The sequence below is a fragment of the Hyperoodon ampullatus genome (genome assembly GCF_949752795.1).
Source record: "Hyperoodon ampullatus genome assembly, chromosome: 1".
In the NCBI taxonomy this organism is placed as follows: Eukaryota; Metazoa; Chordata; class Mammalia; order Artiodactyla; family Ziphiidae; genus Hyperoodon; species Hyperoodon ampullatus.
In genome coordinates this window covers 46969292-46990510 of record NC_136914.1, presented here as the reverse complement: position 1 = coordinate 46990510, position 21219 = coordinate 46969292, and the positions used below count along the sequence as shown (strand labels likewise).

General features: G+C 39.2%; 1 protein-coding gene across 3 annotated transcripts in view; it reads right to left on the bottom strand.

Annotated features, from left to right (window-relative positions):
• Nucleotides 1-11777, bottom strand: part of COPS4 (COP9 signalosome subunit 4) — a gene marked incomplete at its 5' end in the record, with an annotated part of 44669 nt that extends 32892 nt beyond the window's left edge. For all 3 annotated transcript variants that reach the window (XM_079704926.1, XM_079704927.1, XM_079704928.1), the window contains 3 exons: nt 486-637; nt 2981-3060; nt 11704-11777. In XM_079704926.1, coding sequence (XP_079561052.1) covers nt 486-637; nt 2981-3060; nt 11704-11777 — 306 coding nt within the window. The remainder of the gene's footprint in view (nt 1-485; nt 638-2980; nt 3061-11703) is intronic.
• Nucleotides 11778-21219: the final 9442 nt, after the last annotated feature.

Genomic DNA, 21219 nt, shown 5'->3' with positions numbered 1-21219 from the left:
GTTGAATGATTACCTCCTTTAAAAATTTAATAGTATGTCTCAAAATAATTGCTGCTCTCTCAAGTTTAAAAATCACCACTCTAGGGCTTCCCTGGTGGCGCAGTGGTTGAGAGTCTGCCTGCTGATGCAGGGGACACGGGTTCGTGCCCCGGTCCGGGAAGATCCCACATGCCGCGGAGTGGCTGGGCCCGTGAGCCATGGCCGCTGAGCCTGCGCGTCTGGAGCCTGTGCTCCGCAACAGGAGAGGCCACAACAGTGAGAGGCCCGCGTACCGCAAAAAAAAAAAAAACAATTGCCACTCTAATAGCCAATATTTTATAATAACTATAAATGGAATATAACCTTTAAAAATCGTGAATCACTATGTTGTACACCTGCAACTTATAATAATATTGTACATCAATTATATCTCAATTAAAAAAAAAGAAACACATAATAAACAGAGTCCTAAAAACAAAACAAAAACCACTGCTCTAGGTTTTTACCTGCTCCTCAAATGAAATGACTCTAGGCTGGATCTTTTCCAAGGTGAAATGATAGATTTCTTTGGCTGTGCTATCAGGTAGGTTAGGGAGATGTGTGCAGAAATCAGTCAGCAACTGGCGAGAGATCACGAGGCTGACATTCTCATTTACCACTTGTTAAAAAAAGTAAGAGATAAGAAAACATGAGTAATTTATGTTTTTATTAAGCAATCAATTTTCACCTAAAATTAACACTAAAAATAATATATACCAGTGTACTCTTCAAAGCATTATTTAGGGATCTCCACACCCCTGTGAGCTTATATTATAGAACCAGTTTTCCTTATGCTGAATTATCTGATTACATAACAACTACATCAAAACAGTAAAAATACCACAACTTTTCTAAGAAACAGAAATGGCTGGGAAAAAGTTTTAACAGTTGAGAATTTTACGTCATTCTTTTCTCTTCTTTATTTTTCTACAAACTGAAGGCACAGAAGCACTTAATATTTTTATTTATGTTCTTATATTCCACCTAGCTACAAAAAAAGAGTTAAAGAAGAAACAGTGAAATAATTTTCATGAAGTTTAAATAAAGCGAGTAGTGACAGTTACTGCCACTTGTACTTTCCTGATAAAAACAACAAATAAGAACTTAGGTCAGCACTAGATGCATAGACATATTTTATGACACTGTTTATAAACATTTATGAGGTATTATTATATATAATTAAGGATGAAAACTGTGGAGCCACACTGCTTCCAAATCCTCCTGATTACATGCCCTCAGGCAAGAGACTTAACTTCTCTGTGCTTCTCTTTCCTCTTCTGTAAAATGTGGATAAGGTTGCTGTGAAGCTTAAATGCAATATACATAAAGTGCTTTAAACAATACCTGGCACATAGCACTCAGCAAATGTTAGTTATTATTATAACTATTATTACATTTTAAAAAGATGCATCATGCTTGTGAACCACTCCTTAGATAAATTAAGTTTAAATCAGTAGTTACTGGGGAAATAAATGACAGTTCAAAACTATTCAGTTGATGCAAATGATTTTAACAGTAGACTGTTTTTTTTTGTTTGTTTGTTTGTTTGTTTTTGCGGTACGCAGGCCTGTCACTGTTGTGGCCCCTCCTGTTGCGGAGCACAGCCTCCGGACGCGCAGGCTCAGCGGCCATGGCTCACGGGCCCAGCCGCTCCGCGGCATGTGGGATCTTCCTGGACCGGGGCACGAACCCGTGTCCCCTGCATCGGCAGGCGGACTCTCAACCACTGAGCCACCAGGGAAGCCCGACTGCTTTTTTTTTGGTGGTTCATTGGATTGAAAGTTTATATAAAGATCAAAGTTTATAAAAAGCACTACTCTTTTGCTACTAAGTTCAACGGTCTTAAAAAAAAAAGCCACTCAAAGAGTTTTTCTGAAACCATTGGCAGTTTGTCTCACATTGCAGGCCCCAATTTTTTGAGGCAGTAACTGACAGGCCTTGTAACTAATCAGTTTATAGTATATTAATTGGAATTGGATGATACTGGATGTGACTGAGAACAGTTTCATTACAAGTGCCATTAGGTACCTATAACTGTTAGAAATTACTATACAAACTAGCACTTCTCAGGGAAATATAAATAAATAAGAACTATAAGTAAGAAAACCTAGTTTCTAGTCTGGGCTGTGCCACTGACTAACTGAATGTCCTTTGGGGAAAAAGTCACTTAATCCTGAGACTCATTTTATAATATATTACATAGGGCTATCTATACCTGCATTGTTAGTCACAAGGTTATGAAAAGGAGCCTGTGTGATGGATAATGTGTATGAAAGCACACTGTGAACTGTAAAGCACTATCAAGTATCATTAATATTGTGAACTCAGGATAAATTCCAGCCTGAATTTTGAGTAATTTTCCAGATAACTGGATATGTTTGAAGTCAGGGAGTGGGGAAGAGTGTCTTAAAGAATGGAAATTTCTAGTTCCCATTCAAAAGCAATGTTCTTAACATTAACAACAGCTAACACTTATCTAGTACTTATCATGTGCCACGTACTATTCTAAGCACTCCATTATGGATATTAACTCATTTAATCTCCCAACAATTCTACAGGGTAGGTATCATATTCCCATTTTATAGACAAGGAAAAGGAGGCACAAAGAGGTTATATAACCTACCCAAGATCACATAACTAATAAAATCACAGACCAGGATTTGAATCCAGACTATTCTTTTTTATCATTTGCTATATTGTCTCTCCATCAGTTGCTTTATCAATAACTATACAAAACCTTAATTGTAAATGTAACAATGGCTTCACATTGAAAAACAATTGAAAAACAATCAAATATCAAGTTGTAAGTAGTTTAAATTCTAAAACCAATCAAGCCCAATGCATATTTAATTTAATCTCAATGTAAATTATATTGACAATTTGTTATAAAACAAGGCTTGAGCAAGCTTTTAAGTCCTAACTCAGTAATACAAGGCAAACACGGAATTTTCATTCCACTTACTTGCTTCCACAAAAGCTTTCAAAGCTTCTAGTTGTTCTGCCCCAGATAACTGAATGGCTTTTTCCAGGATCTGACGATACCTAAAACAATACCAAAAAGAAAAAGTGTTTAGAAGGCACTATATAGTCTAATGCTAACTTTGATGTTTGTTCATTTCTATCTACCCTGGTTTCTTTCATAGTGCTCTAGTTTGTGGTTTTCTTTATAGTACACTACAGATTTTTTTTTTAAGTTTCCAGTCCATCACAAGAAACACTAAATCTGTAATTCAAAGTGCTACTTCTTCTAGTTTTCTTTACAGTACATCACCATTTTTAAAGTTTTCATGTCTATCACAAAAAGAGTAAATCTAAGTTAATGGATCTAAGGTGCCACTTTTTCTTTCAAGTTTTAGGTTTTTTGTTTGTTTGTTTGTTTGTTTTGCGGTACATGGGTCTCCCACTGTCGTGGCCTCTCCCGCTGCGAAGCACAGGCTCCAGATGCGCAGGCCCAGCGGCCATGGCTCATGAGCCCAGCCGCTGCGTGGCATGTGGGATCCTCCCGGACCAGGGCACGAACCCGCGACCCCTGCATCAGCAGGCGGACTCCCAACCACTGCACCACCAGGGAAGCCCCAAGTTTTAGTTTTGAATTTAAAACGTAAATTTCCTTTCAAGTGCCTCAAAAGATAAGCTATATTTCCTTCACTAAAGTACACACAAGAACATTACTTGAGGTGGCCCAGAACCTTTTCCTTATGGACCTAATGAATCTAGGGTTACCAATAATAGGATAATGTTGACTATGCAATGAAGCCAAATATTAGAGATTAAATGTCTTAGTGTGTACAAAATACATTCCACCAAGCCAAATGTCCTGACAGAACATCCTTCAGTGCCTATTAGTTCTTTATTTGCATTCAGTTCCAATAACTATTCTGCCTAATATTCATGATCACACAAAATTCAAATCAGCATTCTACAAATGATGGGGAAATGTTGAAAACAAGAACACTAACAATTATTAGGCAATGGTAAGTTCCTTCCTAAACTGTAAACTCCATGAGGACAGAGATTTTTGTTTTGTTTACTGCTATATATACAATGCCTAGAAGAGTACTTGGAACATCATAAGGACTCAAAGATACAGCAGTATTAGTAACATTTTATTTCTTAAATTGAGTGGTTGGTACATTGGTATTATACTATTCTTTATCCCTTTTGTTTGTCTCAATCATAATATTTATTAAAAGCATTAGTTAATGCATTTTACAAACCTAATTGCAATTATTCAGAACATTATCCAGAATATAGTCAAGAAATAAAAATATACAAATAGGGCCCAAACTCATTCAAACTTATGACTTGTATTTGTAGGGCACACCCTCAAGCTACAATTCAGCACTTACTGATTCTCAACTCATACAATATTCTCACAGCCTTGGTTATACGATTTCTCAAAACAGCAGTGAATCAAACTGGCTTTGTAAGAAAGCAAGTATACTGACAGAAAAGATAGCTAACTCCAAAAGAAGAGACAAACAATTCCAAGAAAGCAAGGAAATATTATCAAGCTTTAAAATAAAAAAATTGTCATTTAAAAAATTGTTACATTTGAGGGATGAAATACAGTTATCTAAAAATTTATTTACATTGAATATCTCATTCTCAGGAGTTTCCCGGTGGCCTAGTGGTTAGGATTCGCCGTGGCCGGGGTTCAATCCCTGGTCGGGGAACTGAGATCCCACAAACTGTGCAGCACGGCCAAAAAAAAAAAACAAAAAAAAACAAAACTCATTCTCTCTCTCTACATATATACATATATACACACACATATACACACATATTTTCCATATCTATATTTATACATTTACTTTATTGCCCTGGGCATGGTTCTAGTTAATGCATTCAATGGTTTATTATTTCTTTTTTAGATTGGCTTGTTTTTCATAATCAATTAAATGAAGACTATGGCTAAACCCTCTTATTCTTAAATCCCAGTTATTTTATACTAATAATATTGTATTCAAAGATGACAGTCTCACTTATAAAAATTTGCTAATAATTTGTTTTAATATATAGTTTCATAACTTATCAATCAACTAAGCTGTATTGAGAACATCAAAAAAAAAATCTAAATCAATGGAAAAGACGAAAAGTGACTGATGTGGAGAACATGACAAGTACCAAATATTTTTTCATTAAAAAATATTACAGAGGAAAAGAAACTTAATTAATTAAGGCACCTTGCATCTGTCCTATCCATTCATCATCATCAACAAATGTTTATCAAGCATCTATTATGTATGTGAACTAAAGTTCAGTATGTCAATTTCTGATTTCTTGGCACTTGAAAGGAATATGGAGGTAAATAAAACATATACACATGAAACTGTACCACAGTCACTATCTAGTCTCAAAATGAGTGTAACAGGTATGTATTTACAGATCTTTCATTTACAGTAATGGTGAAATAGATATTGGACCAATCCTGCCTCCAAAACAACATAAAAAGTTGAAAGAAATGAAAAAAAATTTTTAATAGCATAAAATCCTAACAAGGAAGAGTAAAGAGAAGAGACTAAGAGCGCAAAGACGTGAACCATAGCTTCTGCCTGAAAGCATATGCTGACTGTGGAAAGATAGCTGAGAGGCAGAAAGGCACTTCTGCTGGGGAGAAGAAGTGGGCTCGGCTCTGGGGTGTTCTGCCATCTGCTGGAAACGCTGAAAGGCAAGTTGCAATTTCTGGCTGACTGATAAAACTAGAACAGGGATCTAAGGTTTTTTACCTTCCAAAGGAGGAAACACTAGCACTTTGGAAGTACGGTTACAAATTCTATTCCAAGGATCATCTAGTAAGAAGACCAATAAATTTGGAAGCCTTGGTCCTAGACTCCTAACCCTGTCAGGTGTCCAGCAGAAGGAAATGAAAATCCTCCCTGAAAGGTAACATCATAGACCTCCAGTTGTTTCTAAAAATACATTTAAAAATAATTTGCCCAACAACGAACGTTACAATGCATACGACAATATTAGCTGGAATCAACAAAAACAACAGACAGTAGCAACAAACAGGGACTCCAGATACTGGAGTTACCAGAAAGACTGAAATACACTTATGTTTATCAAGTTTATAGAGACAAAGACAAGCTTTTAAAAAGTTTCAGCAAGAAACTAGGAACCATAAAAAGTGTCATTTGAAAAAAGAATCACCAAAAGCTATAGAACTAAAAAATAATATTACCAAAACTTGAAATTCGGTGTAGTTCTTAACAGCAGACTAGACACATTTGATGAACTGACAAACTAGAAAGTAGAACTTATCCAGAATAAAGCCTTGAAATGGAAAGTACAGAAGACAGAGTAAGGGGCACAGAGGTCACAGTAACAAGGCCTAACAAGGGTTTCACCTGGGGCCTAGAGGAGAAAATAGAATGGGACAGAGGCAACATTTAGAGAGAGAGAGAGGGCTTCTCTGGTGGTGCAGTGGTTGAGAGTCCGCCTGCCGATGCAGGGGATGCAGGTTCGTGCCCCGGTCCGGGAAGATCCCACATGCCATGGAGCGGCTAGGCCCGTGAGCCATGGCCGCTGAGCCTGCGCGTCCGGAGCCTGTGCTCCGCAACGGCAGAGGCCACAACAGTGAGAGGCCCGCATACCGCAAAAAAAAATAATAATAATAAAGATAGAGAGCGCTGAAAAACCTCTCAAGACAATGAATGATCCAATCCATTGATTCAAGAAACACAATGAAGCTTAACCAGGATAACGCGGTAGAGCAGTGGTCCCCAACCTTTTCGGCACCAGGGATGGGTTTAGTGGAAGACAATTTTTCCATGGAAGGGGTGTGCTGGGGAGTGGCGGTGGTTTAGGCGGTAACGCGAGCAACGGGGCGCGATGGGGGGCGGCGGATGAAGCTTCGCCCGCAGCTCACCTCCTGCTCTCCTCTGCGGTCCGGTTCCTAACAGGCCTGGACCATTAGCGGTCCACCGCCCGGGGGCTGGGGACCCCTGCGGTAGAGCATTTACAAAAATTGCCCACATTTCTTTTACTCTCTTTATCTATGCCCCTTTGCAATGTGACTTCATAACTCTTCACATCAAGAGGTAGAGTTTGTCTCCCTACCCTTTCATCTGGGCTTGTTTTGACCAATAGAAGGCAACAGAAATAGAAGTAAAGTGCCCGTTCCAAGCCTGGACTTTAAAAGACTTTGTCTTTATCTGCTGGAACGCGGCTTTGCCACATGAATGAGTCCAGGCCGACCTATTGGATGATGAGATATGTAGGCCAGTCACCTGCCACCGCCCCAGCCAACAGAGAAGCAGAGCTGCCTACCTGACCTGACTGCCTACATGTAGCTGACTACAGGTGCACCTGGAGCCCCTGTGGAACCAAGACCACGTGGAATAGGGAAGAATCAACCAGCTGGGCCCAGCCCAAAGTACCAGACAACAGAAGTATGAGCTAAATAAATGATTGTTGTTTTAAGCCGTGGAGTTCTGGGGTGGTTTATTTCACAGCAAAAGCTAATTGACATAGATAAGTAAAATCAAATCCATAGACACATCATAATGAAGTTGCAGAATATTAAAGACAAAATCTTACAGCTAAGTGCTAATATAATTTTTTAGAAGACAGAAATAATTTCCTAATGAGGTTGATCTTTTTTTTTTAACATCTTTATTGGAGTATAATTGCTTTACAATGTTGTGTTAGTTTCTGCTGTATAACAAAGTGAATCAGCTATACGCATACATATATCCCCATATCCCTCCCTCTTGCATCTCACTTCCACACTCCCTATCCCACCCCTCTAGGTGGTCACAAAGCACCGAGCTGATCTCCCTGTGCTATGCAGCTGCTTCCCACTAGCTATCTATTTTACATTTGGTAGTGTATATATGTCAGTGTTACTCTCTCACTTCATCCCAGCTTACCCTTCCCCCTCCCCGTATCCTCAAGTCCATTCTCTATGTCTGCGTCTTTATTTCTGTCCTGCCACTAGGTTCATGAGAACCTTTTTTTTTTTTTTTTTTAGATTCCATATATATGCATTAGCATATGGTATTTGTTTTTCTCTTTCTGACTTGCTTCATCCTGTATGACAGACTCCAGGTTCATCCACCAATGAGGTTGATCTTTAAGCAGTCTAAATATTTGGACTTAAGTTAGTGTTAAATGGGAAAGAGTAGGAGAAGACAGAAATTCTAGGCAAAAAAAATTTGCCTGAAATGCAGTCCAGTTTGCTGAAAGTAATATAAAACCAAAAGGTCGGTGTTTCGAGTTAAGGGCTCTGAGCCAAGCAGACAGACTGTATTCTGGCTTTGTCACTAGCTATGTGACCCCAGAGCAAAGGGTTTCACCTCTGTTTTCTCACATGTAATGTAAATACTATCACCTACTGTTTAAGATTTTAAAATGTAAGTAAAGTTGTGCTTGGCATATGGTAAACACTAGATTTTAGGCAACTCCACTCTTCAGATGGGAACCGCTGAAACTTGTGTGTGGGAATAACAGAGAACCAGAGAATCTGTGTTAGAAGGGGTCTTTGAGGTCTGACCTCTGTTTTGTGTGTGTGTGTGTGTGTGTGTGTGTGTGTGTGTGTGTGTATCCTCTATTTTTTGACAATTCTATTCCACTGTATTACTAGAAAGCTGTGATCCAAAGTCTACTTCTATGAGGTAGAAAAGTCTATTTTCTTTTCTGCAAAACAGCTTTTTTAATAGTCAAGGGCAGCTAAAAGGTCTCCCTTTCCTTTCTCCAGATTGACAGCTTTTCGTAAAATGAAGCATTTAGATTTCAAAGGCCTGATATTTTCCTCTGAATACCCTCTATACCACAGAACTGGGAAGGAAAAAAATAAAAGGTCATATTTGTATAGGATTGACTCAACAAAGACCTATAATCCATGACCTCAAACCTACCCTCAAAGATATAACATTCGAGTTGGAAAAGCAAGAAGTAAAAGGACAAAACAATTAAGTGCTATCATAGAGGTAAGCATAGGATGCCACTGGGCATGGGAAGAGAAACTAACTAGGTCCTCCATGTGTTGATGGTTGTTCAGAGAAGGTGTTTTGGAAGAAATAACATCTGAACTGAATTTTGAAGAATCACACAGGTTTTAGCCAAGTGAATAAGATAAGCTATCACTACAAATGCTCCCTCTCTCAAGGCTTTTTGCTTCTTCTAAAACTTTATATGAGATAACGAACACAATGCATAATATGTACAAAAGCAGTCTATATAATTTGCAAAAATGCTTCTCATGTGATAATTTCTTACATCAATTTCAGACTGTTGTGTTATTTCATAGTTATGGGAAAGCATTTCTAATTGAAGTTTTGACAAGAAAATCAGTGTAGTCTGGTGGGTTAAAAATGAGCTTCTTAGAGTAGACAAATATATGCTGGTTTCAAATATATGCTCTGCACCTTTCCAGCTATTCATTGAGTCAACCAATATTTATTGAATAACTACTGTTATAGATATTCTGCAAATTGCTGGTAACACACAGTATCAGTATTTTAAAAAGGAATTTACTCCATTACTTCTTAATATGGAATCCTTTGTTACTCAGCTCCTAACATAAAGCTTAAAACCACTGATATATTTCAAGAGTATTTCTCTCATAAAGCATGTAGCTGGCAGAACTGTTTTCTTATGAAAATAAATATGACACGTTCTTGCCCAGATAGGACCAGATATGTACCCACAGGCAAGGCCAAGACTTTTCTCAGGAAGCACTGGCTATCAGTTATCAAGCACATTATTTTATTTAATCTTCATAATAATCCTGTGTACTAGATTGTTACAGTAATGGCATCCAGTGTAACTTGGCCACTCTTCCCATAAAGAGGTAGACTCCATTTCCCCTCCCCTTGAATCTGGCCTGGTCACGTGACTTACTTTGACCAGTATTTGAGAACTGATGTTGTGAGACTTCCAAGGGTAGCTTTAAGAGACCTTGCAGCTTCCACTCTCACCCTCTTGGAACACTCCCAAGGCCCTGTAAGGAATCCTCAGCTAAACTACCAAATGAGAGGCAGTGTAGAGAGAGACCCAGCCAACAGCTAGATGTGTATGTGAGTCCATTTTAGCCCCACCAACCCCAGCTGAGCTGCCAGTTGACTGCACTTGTATGAGTGGGCCCAGACAAGATCAGCAAAATAGCTCAGTAGACCCAAAGCATCTTGAGAAATTATACTTGTTTTACACCACTAAGTTTCTGATTTGTTTACAGAGCAGTAAATAACTAAAGCACTCACTAAGGTGGACACTATTGTTTATCTGCAATTCAGAGCGGAGGAAGTAAATGCTTAGCTTAAGTTTCAGAATCCTGCAAATACATGAAAACTTTATCTCTTCTGATAACTAATGCACTTATTTTTTTCAACAAAACAAAAAGGAGAGCAGGCATGGAAAAAAAATAAGCTAGTTTTACTTTCATCCAAATCTATTAAAATTACATGCAAAATGGATTGAGTAATGAGACATATTCAACTTATTTCCAACCCAGGGATTATTACGTCGATACGTATTTACTAACTGCTTAATAATAATAATAGTAATAACGACAATCCTATGGCTATTTCTAAGTGTCAGGTACTGTCCTAAGTGATGTACGTGTGATATAAGTGCATATACACACACATACTCATTTTGTCCTCAGACAGGATATATATAATCATCCCATTTTCCTGAGAGGGAAATTGCCCCACAAAGTAGTTAAGCCCAAGATACACAGCTAAATTTCCCACTGATAAAGTAGATTACATTTACCACCAGACAAAAAGCATTACAGCCTACATAAAACAAAGTCAAGGTTTCAGCGGCCGGGTTAGAGCAGTCGTATCCTATTGAGTGGATCAAAGTGATCTCAGCCGTCGGGATGTAAATTGGATCAACTTGAGAAGCACACTTTAAACAGAATGCATGTTCATTACAAAAAAAAAAAAAAAAACCAGTGCTGTGAAATGTACAAAGAGAAAACTGACATCTATCTGTCTGTCTGTAACAAAGACGGCTTGCTGGGCAGGCACATATCACAAATTTTAAGTTGGAGTGCACCTAAGCCTTCCACATAAATTCCGACCAAATTCCTAAACAATCCAGATCCCTGCAAACATCACTACTCTAGACATCCCGACCCATGTTATGGTGACATGCCGCCTACGTGCCCTTCTTCAGAGTTGGTGGCGGAGAGTACCCAAAACACAACCTACAGAAGATGGTTCAAGTGGCTCTGAACGACATGATAGCGGCCATACCGCCTCAGCCCCCTCAGCCTCAAGAAGCCATCTCCCCGGAAAACTCTACACCAAGGTCCCAGAATATAAATTTCCTTTCAATCAAAAAGAAAAAAAGGGGGAGCAGGGGCAAAGAGAGGCCAGGATTCAGTGTGAGAGGCCGGCCGGCGATGGGAAGGGGCACCAGGGAAGGCTTAGAAGGCCATGGAAGCAATCGTCCCACAGACCGCGCTTCTAGAATCTTAAGATACCGGAAAGGATGCCATCAGGGACTGCAAACGTTGACAGTCACCCCAGATCTACGGTCCTGAGGGCTCCTTACACAAGGTCCCTTCCAGTTTTCTGCTGCTCCCAACATTTGCCTACACAACCGACCTCAGGCCCGCCCCCTTGGTCATCAGGCCCGCTCCTAGCCTCACATCCGAAAGCCGCCATCAATCCAAGGAGAACAAGTCTCTGGCTTTACTCTCCACCTCCCAGGCCCCTGGGAAATACTCACTTGCCCGCCAGATCTTTATGAGAGCCGCTCGAATTCATGAGCTGGGCCAAATCCTGTCGCACGGCTGCCGCCATCTTTCTCCAGCTCAGCGAAGGCTGCGGGTCTTCTCACGGCCAATAGAAAACGAGTGTAGTCCTCCAGAGTGCGGCTAGAGGGAACCTGAGATGCCACAGAGTAGCGCCTGTGTGGGCCAGACCGCCGAGAGTGGAAGCCTGCGTTAGGCCCGCCCCCAGGGTTGAGTGACGCGAAGCTCCACCCCTCAAGTCCGAAGCCGGCCCGGGCTTCTCTCACAGGTTCAGGCTCGCACGCTCCCACTTCGGATTGGCGGATGAACTCCAAGAGGCTGTGTCGCTTGTGCAACCCCAATAAGTGCCCGATACGCAAAACTACCGGATTTTCATCAAGTTCCGTGTCTCAGGTCTGTGGTTTACCGTTCCTTGTTCTTTAAGGCATCCCTTAACTACCTGTGGTAAAGAACGAGTTGTTTTTGGTTACAATTCACCACATACCGGTACTTTTTGTAAAGTACAATAAAAAAGGTCCCCATTCCCCTTCCCACTCTGCCCCCTTTATATAGGTTGATCATACCTCCCAGTTTGTCCAGGACAGTGCCATTTTCCATCTGTTGTCCTGGAGTAATTATTAATAACATGTCCTTTCACTCTACCAACTGTTCCATTTGGATGACAAATTATATGATCACATTACCTTGATATGTAATTATATTCATTACTTATGTATCCTTATAGAATTTTTCTGCAATTTTTTTCTGTCCTTTCTAGCTTTCGCAAAAGATAGCACATTCTGCTCTTGATTTTTTTCTCTTCTTGAAGATTTTACCATGTAAGGCCAGAGAGCTTCCTCATTTTTTAGAGCTGGAGAGTATTACATATAATGAAGGGATGCCATGGTTCATTTAATCCGTATAGCTAGACACTTAAGTTGTTTTTAATCAATCAACCCATGCTGCAATGAATAACCTTGTATGTACATCATTTTATATGTGTACAGGTAGAATACATTCAAGAAAAGAGTCAAAGGGTAGATGTACTTACAATTTTGAAAGATATTACCAGATTTCACTTTATAGGAATGGGACCATTACAAGCAGCAATACATAGGAGTGCACATTTCTATAGCCTTGCCTACAAAGGATGTTAAACTTTTGAATTTTTGCCACTTAATATGTGAAAAGAAGCATGTTCCCTCTTTTGGGAAGGGGAAAGAAAAGAAGACCAGAACAAGGAAATCCTTTGAGAAAGTAATGTGGTGATTACCCACATGAATTCAGATCTCACTCCATTGTTAAGAACTTAGTCAAATCACCATGCCTGGCAACAATGAGACTGGAAACTTAGTTTCCTTTTTCCCGGGAAAAAAGAAAGGATGGTTTTGGAGGGACAGTTGGCAGTCTTTACTGCCATCTCTCCCTCTGACCATAATATCTGTGTGTATCCTTCTTGTAATAGAACACTCATCTCTAAAGAAGAGTGTTCAATTTCCCAATTCAGTTTCTCTAGCAGCTTAAAATCCAGGATGTCTGATGATGCACAACCCTCTCCATCAGGTTGGGATGAAACTTTTCATGGCACCGACACATATACACTATAAAAGAAATTATCTGCCTCATGCACAAACATGTAATACAAAACAATATTGGAGCAAGAACAGGAGGAACAGGATAACCACAGTTACAACCCAGAAAAAGTAAGAGTGGGAAACATAGCAGTTACTTGTCCACAGCAATGGTAGAATCCTGGGCAGGAATTATAAACACCCACTACCCTGGTTAGACCCTAGTAGTGCATTTCGAGAGGATCATTACATTGTTCACTGTATTCTGTGAGCCTGAGCTTTGCCCTCTGAATACAAGTTAACTGGATGTTGGAGAGTAGTCCCTCTTTAGGGAAATGTTTTAGAGCTTGAACAATTGAGGGCATTTGTAGGCCAGGTTTATCAGTGTTGGGGTTTTTTTTAACATAATTTCACTGAATAGTCAGTAAACTCTGTTCGCTTACAGACAGTTTCAGGGGCCAATAACCACACTCAAAGTTTTTCTAGAAGTAGTCGTTAAATGTGCCCTATTTCCTGACTTCCACATGCAGCCCATTCTTAACATATTAATCATGTCATCCTTGAAATCACCTGAAACAATAAGCTTAGGTGAAAAGAGGACTCTATTAGTTTGATTTTTGCTTCAGCTTATCTTTCTTTTCTGATTTTTTTTATTTATTTGCATTTGCCAAAAAGTCATAATGGGCTCTGAGAAATCTCTAAGCCAAGTCTTCTCTTCTGTTATTTAAATTTATTTATTTATTTATTTATTTTAGGCTGCGTTGGGTCTTTGTTGCTGTGCGCGGGCTTTCTCTAGTTGCAGAGAGCCGGGGTCTACTCTTCGTTGTGGTGCGCGGGCTTCTCATTGCGGTGGCTTCTCTTGTTGCGGAGCACGGGCTCTAGGCGCGTGGGCTTCAGTAGTTGTGGTGCGTGAGCTCAGTAGTTGTGGCACACGGGCTTAGTTGATCTGTGGCATGTGGGATCTTCCCAGACCAGGGCTTGAACCTGTGTTCTCTGCATTGGCAGGTGAATTCTTAACCACTGCGCCACCAGGGAAATCCCTCTTCTGTTATTTAGGTTTACACAAGCAGTTGGCTTTTTCAACTTAGTGAAGCTCCAGAATTTCTGGACATTCTGTTCCCTTTTTACCCTGACTTCAAACTTTACTTGCAATACCTTGCTAAAAGACAAAAAGAAGCAGCCACACACACAAATTGGCTCTTTCCAGATATCTCCACTAGAGCTACAAGCTAGGGATGGAGGCTGTCTGCCTTTCTAGTTATTGTAGACAGCAATTTTACTAAATTTTTCTGACATGACAAGGTCTCCCCCTTCCAAACTCTTTATTACCTCTGCCCAACTTCTGAGAGAATACTACATATTTTTAGGTTTTGCTCATAGCATTGAGAAAAACAAACCTGGATGACACTGAAAGCTTATTCTCTCTGTCTCTTCAGTTTCTTAGCAGGAAACTAGCTAGTCACATCCGAGTTAAGGGAAGTGCACGGATGCTGGTTCTTTTTTACTAGGTAAAAACTTGGGTCCTAGCCCCAACATACTGAGTCAAGATTGTCATGTTAACAAAATACCACTAGTAATTCTTGCACATTAAAGTTTGAGTAGCAATGCTCTAGCAGATGTCACCACTGGTATATGAGCCCTTATCATTAAACGCTTATTTAATAAGGCCATTTCTCTGGCCAGGGATCTCCCATTTTCACATAATCAACTAGATGATCTCTACCCCCTCACAATTTCCCTACAAATATGCAAAGGGAGCCATCCTAGCGTCTTTTTCATAGCACATCTTCCACTCTGCATCCCATGTGCCCAGCTCAAATATGCCTTGCTATAGAAGTAATAGGAAAAAAGTATAGGTGAGTGTATGTACTGCTGTCTTCTGAGCACTAATCACTTCTCTGAATTGTTCCATATGTTGTTAGTGCTGTTATCAAAATTGTTCTATAGTAATCTTGTGTGTTTCCCAGCCTAGTCCCTGAATCAGCCATTTCTCCAAGAAGCCCTTGTTCTTTTAGTTCCTTTTAGGAATGATAGTTACAGGTAACAATCTGTGTGCTAGGGATGCTTACTGCTACTGCATTGGTCATTGGGAAACTTTTCATAGGATGGATCTAGGATATATATATATATATATATATATATATATATATATATATATATATATATATATATATATCCTACATATATATACACACATACACACACATAATTAAAGATAAAATAACTCATGAGTTCATAGTGACACTTCCAATTCCAATTTAGGTGATTTTACTTAACCTTTTCTGTATTACATCTGTATCTCCTTAATTCTGCATCCAAAGTCCTGGTTCACAAGTACATAGAGGATTACAGGATCAGAAAATTCCATAATTATTCATTTAATTCATCCCACATTATACACACAACAGTCTCAGAAAAACAATACTAAAACTAACACCCTCAATATGATTGCTGAGAAGAGTTCAATCTTCTCCTGCTAATCCTCTCCCATTTCCTTTCATTTTTCATAATTGTACTGTATCTATATTATGAGCAAATATAACCAGTACAAATGGTACTTTCTTCCTTTTAATCCTTATTTAGTCTTAGTTCTATAAATAATACATATTTATTGCTCACTGTCAGCTCTTATATTGATATCTCTCTAGTCCTTTTGGTTGTCTGAAGGTAGTTCTTTAACAGGTTTCTCAGGAAGTGCTCATAGAACACATATTCTCGGTAACATCTTCTGCCTCTTATGTTTGAAAGTCAGTTTTGTTAGATATACTCAACCTTGGCTCACTTTCACTCAAGATTCTCACTTGAGAATCTTGAATGTGGTACTCTATTTTCTTGGGGCATAAAGCATTGCTGAAAAATATCTCATGAGAGTCTAATTTTCTTTTCTTATAAATGACCTACTCTTTTTGCCTAGATGCCCCAAATTTATTTTCCTCTAACACCGAGTGATTTTACTAGACTACATGTTGCTATTGGTCATTCTGGGTCAATATTCTCAGGTACACAGTGTGCTCTTTTAATGTGTAGTTTTAATTTTTTTCAACAACATTTTCTTTCATTATAATCTCTTGTACCTGTTCTATTCCTTTGGTTTCTTTCTTCAGAAACTACTATTATCTATATGTTAAAACAGAAGATCTACCTATCTTTAGTATTAGTCACCCTTCCTCAAATCTTTTTATTCCTTTTTTCACATCATTTTTATTTTTAAAAATTTCCTCCTTTTCATTCTCTATTTCTCTTAAGGCATTATTTTTCCTTTTTATTTACTCCTGGTTTCCTTCTAGTCTAGTTTTCATTTTGAAAGTGATATTTTTACTTCTAATTCTTTCCTGAGTTTCACTGCTCATTCTGGGTATTTCTGATTTTATTATGGTATCCTGTCATGTCCTATATCATCTTCTTTTCTATTTAGTGATTACCTTCCCTTTTCTGACATGCACTGTCAAACACTTTTTCTTTAATAATATATGAGAACAAGTTTTCAGCCATTTCCTTCCTTCTAGACACTTTAGTTCCCCATTACCTCTTTTTTTTTTTTTTTTTTTTGCGGTACGCGGGCCTCTCACTGTTGCGGCCTCTCCCGTTGCGGAGCACAGGCTCCGGACGCGCAGGCTCAGCGGCCATGGCTCACGGGCCCAGCCGCTCCACGGCATGTGGGATCTTCCCGGACCAGGGCACGAACCCGTGTCCCCTGCATCGGCAGGCGGACTCCCAACCACTGCACCACCAGGGAAGCCCCCCATTACCTCTTTATTATACCTCAATAAATGAGACTTTTAGACTATTTTCTCTTCTCCACCCTTCACTCCTAGTGGAGACTTTCAGAACCTATAGTATTTACTTCTGCCCCTTCTACCTCCACTTAATTCCTAGGTTTCACTGAGAAAAGTTGGTACTTTCGTTCCATTTCACCAAGTTTCTTGTTTTCCTTTGCAGTATGTCTCTTCTATTTTAGGAATCCTTAATGTACCACTTGTGTTATAATTCCCACATTATCATTATTCACTTACATTACTATATAATAAATTCAAGGTGAATGACTCACCACAAATTTCCTTTCTCTTCATCTTCCCTGTCTTTTTTTTTTTTTTTTTTTTGAGCTTTACTTTTTTTTTTTTTTTAATTTTTTATTTTTTTTATTAGTTTCTGCTTTATAACAAAGTGAATCAGTCATACATATACATCTGTTCCCACATCCCTTCCCTCATGCATCTCCCTCCCTCCCACCCTCCCCATCCCACCCCTCCAGGCGGTCACAAAGCACCGAGCTGATCTCCCTGTGCTCTGCGGCTGCTTCCCACTATCTATCTACCTTACGTTTGGTAGTGTATATATGTCCATGCCTCTCTTTCCCTTTGTCACAGCTTACCCTTCCCCCTCCCCATATCCTCAAGTCCATTCTCAAGTAGGTCTGTGTCTTTATTCCCGTTTTACCCCTAGGTTCTTCATGACATTTTTTTTTTAATTCCATATATATGTGTTAGCATACGGTATTTGTCTTTCTCTTTCTGACTTACTTCACTCTGTATGACAGACTCTAGGTCTATCCACCTCATTACAAATAGCTCAGTTTCGTTTCTTTTTATGGCTGAGTAATATTCCATTGTATATATGTGCCACATCTTCTTTTTTTTTTTTTTTTGCATTACGGGGGCCTCTCACTGTTGTGGCCTCTCCCATTGCGGAGCACAGGCTCCGGACGCGCAGGCTCAGCGGCCATGGCTCACGGGCCCAGCCGCTCCGCGGCATGTGGGATCTTCCCAGACCGGGGCATGAACCCGCGTCCCCTGCATCGGCAGGCGGACTCGCAACCACTGCGCCACCAGGGAAGCCCCTGTGCCACATCTTCTTTATCCATTCATCCGATGATGGACACTTAGGTTGTTTCCAGCTCCGGGCTATTGTGAATAGAGCTGCAATGAACATTTTGGTACATGACTCTTTTTGAATTATGGTTTTCTCAGGGTATATGCCTAGTAGTGGGATTGCTGGGTCATATGGTAGTTCTATTTTTAGTTTTTTAAGGAACCTCCATACTGTTCTCCATAGTGGCTGTACCAATTCACATTCCCACCAGCAGTGCAAGAGTGTTCCCTTTTCTCCACACCCTCTCCAGCATTTATTGTTTCTAGATTTCTTGATGATGGCCATTCTGACTGGTGTGAGATGATATCTCATTGTAGTTTTGATTTGCATTTCTCTAATGATTAATGATGTTGAGCATTCTTTCATGTGTTTGTTGGCAGTCTGTATATCTTCTTTGGAGAAATGCCTATTTAAGTCTTCTGCCCATTTTTGGATTGGGTTGTTTGTTTTTTTGCTATTGAGCTGCATGAGCTGTTTATAAATTTTGGAGATTAATCCTTTGTCAGTTGCTTCATTTGCAAATATTTTCTCCCATTCTGAGGGTTGTCTTTTGGTCTTGTTTATGGTTTCCTTTGCTGTGCAAAAGCTTTTAAGTTTCATTAGGTCCCATTTGTTTATCTTTGTTTTTAGTTCCATTTTTCTAGGAGGTGGGTCCAAAAGGATCTTGCTGTGATTTATGTCATAGAGTGTTCTACCTATGTTTTCCTCTAAGAGTTTGATAGTTTCTGGCCTTACATTTAGGTCTTTAATCCATTTTGAGCTTATTTTTGTGTATGGTGTTAGGGAATGATCTAATCTCATACTTTTACATGTCCCTGTCCAGTTTTCCCAGCACCACTTATTGAAGAGGCTGTCCTTTCTCCACTGTACATTCCTGCCTCCTTTATCAAAGATAAGTTGGCCATATGTGCGTGGGTTTATCTCTGGGCTTTCTATCCTGATCCACTGATCTATCTTTCTGTTTTTATGCCAGTACCACACTGTCTTAATTACTGTAGCTTTGTAGTATAGTCTGAAGTCAGGGAGCCTGATTCCTCCAGCTCCGTTTTTCGTTCTCAAGATTGCTTTGGCTATTCGGGGTCTTTTGTTTTTCCAAACAAATTTTGAAATTTTTTGTTCTAGTTCTGTGAAAAATGCCAGTGGTAGTTTGATAGGGATTGCATTGAATCTGTAGATTGCTTTGGGTAGTAGAGTCATTTTCACAATATTGATTCTTCCAATCCAGGAAAATGGTATATCTCTCCATCTATTTGTATCATCTTTAATTTCTTTCATCAGTGTCTTATAATTTTCTGCATACAGGTCTTTTGTCTCCTTAGGTAGGTTTATTCCTAGATATTTTATTCTTTTTGTTGCAATGGTAAATGGGAGTGTTTTCTTGATTTCATTTTCAGATTTTTCATCATTAGTGTACAGGAATGCCAGAGATTTCTGTGCATTAATTTTGTATCCTGCTACTTTACCAAATTCATTGATTAGCTCTAGTAGTTTTTCGGTAGCATCTTTAGGATTCTCTATGTATAGTATCATGTCATCTGCAAACAGTGACAGCTTTACTTCTTCTTTTCCGATTTGGATTCCTTTTATTTCCTTTTCTTCTCTGATTGCTGTGGCTAAAACTTCCAAAACTATGTTGAATAAGAGTGGTGAGAGTGGGCAGCCTTGTCTTGTTCCTGATCTTAGTGGAAATGGTTTCAGTTTTTCACCATTGAGGACAATGTTGGCTGTGGGTTTGTCATATATGGCCTTTATTATGTTGAGGAAAGTTCCCTCTATGCCTACTTTCTGCAGGGTTTTTATCATAAATGGGTGTTGAATTTTGTCGAAAGCTTTCTCTGCATCTATTGAGATGATCATATGGTTTTTCTCCTTCAACTTGTTAATATGGTGTATCACATTGATTGATTTGCGTATATTGAAGAATCCTTGCATTCCTGGAATAAACCCCACTTGATCATGGTGTATGATCCTTTTAATGTGCTGTTGGATTCTGTTTGCTAGTATTTTGTTGAGGATTTTTGCATCTATGTTCATCAGTGATATTGGCCTGTAGTTTTCTTTCTTTGTGACATCCTTGCCTGGTTTTGGTATCAAGGTGATGGTGGCCTCGTAGAATGAGTTTGGGAGTGTTCCTTCCTCTGATATTGTTTGGAAGAGTTTGAGAAGGATGGGTGTTAGCTCTTCTCTAAATGTTTGATAGAATTCGCCTGTGAAGCCATCTGGTCCTGGGCTTTTGTTTGATGGAAGATTTTTAATCACAGTTTCAATTTCAGTGCTTGTGATTGGTCTATTCATATTTTCTATTTCTTCCTGAGTCAGTCTTGGTAGGTTGTGCATTTCTAAGAATTTGTCCATTTCTTCCAGGTTGTCCATTTTATTGGCATAGAGTTGCTTATAGTAATCTCTCATGATCTTTTGTATTTCTGCAGTGTCAGTTGTTACTTCTCCTTTTTCATTTCTAATTCTACTGATTTGAGTCTTCTCCCTTCTTTTCTTGATGAGTCTGGCTAATGGTTTGTCAATTTTGTTTATCTTCTCAAAGAACCAGCTTTTAGTTTGGTTGATCTTTGCTATCGTTTCCTTCATTTCTTTTTCATTTATTTCTGATCTGATCTTTATGATTTCTTTCCTTCTGCTAACTTTGGGGGTTTTTTGTTCTTCTTTCTCTAATTGCTTTAGGTGCAGGGTCAGGTTGTTTACTCGAAATGTTTCCTGTTTCTTAAGGTGGGATTGTATTGCTATAAACTTCCCCCTTAGAACTGCTTTTGCTGCGTCCCATAGGTTTTGGGTCGTCGTGTCTCCATTGTCATTTGTTTCTAGGTATTTCTTAATTTCCTCTTTGATTTCTTCAGTGATCACTTCGTTATTGAGTAGTGTATTGTTTAGCCTCCATGTGTTTGTATTTTTTACAGCTCTTTTCCTGTAATTGATATCTAGTCTCATAGCATTGTGGTCGGAAAAGATACTTGATACAATTTCAATTTTCTTAAATTTACCAAGGCTTGATTTGTGACCCAAGATATGATCTATCCTGGAGAATGTTCCATGAGCACTTGAGAAAAATGTGTATTC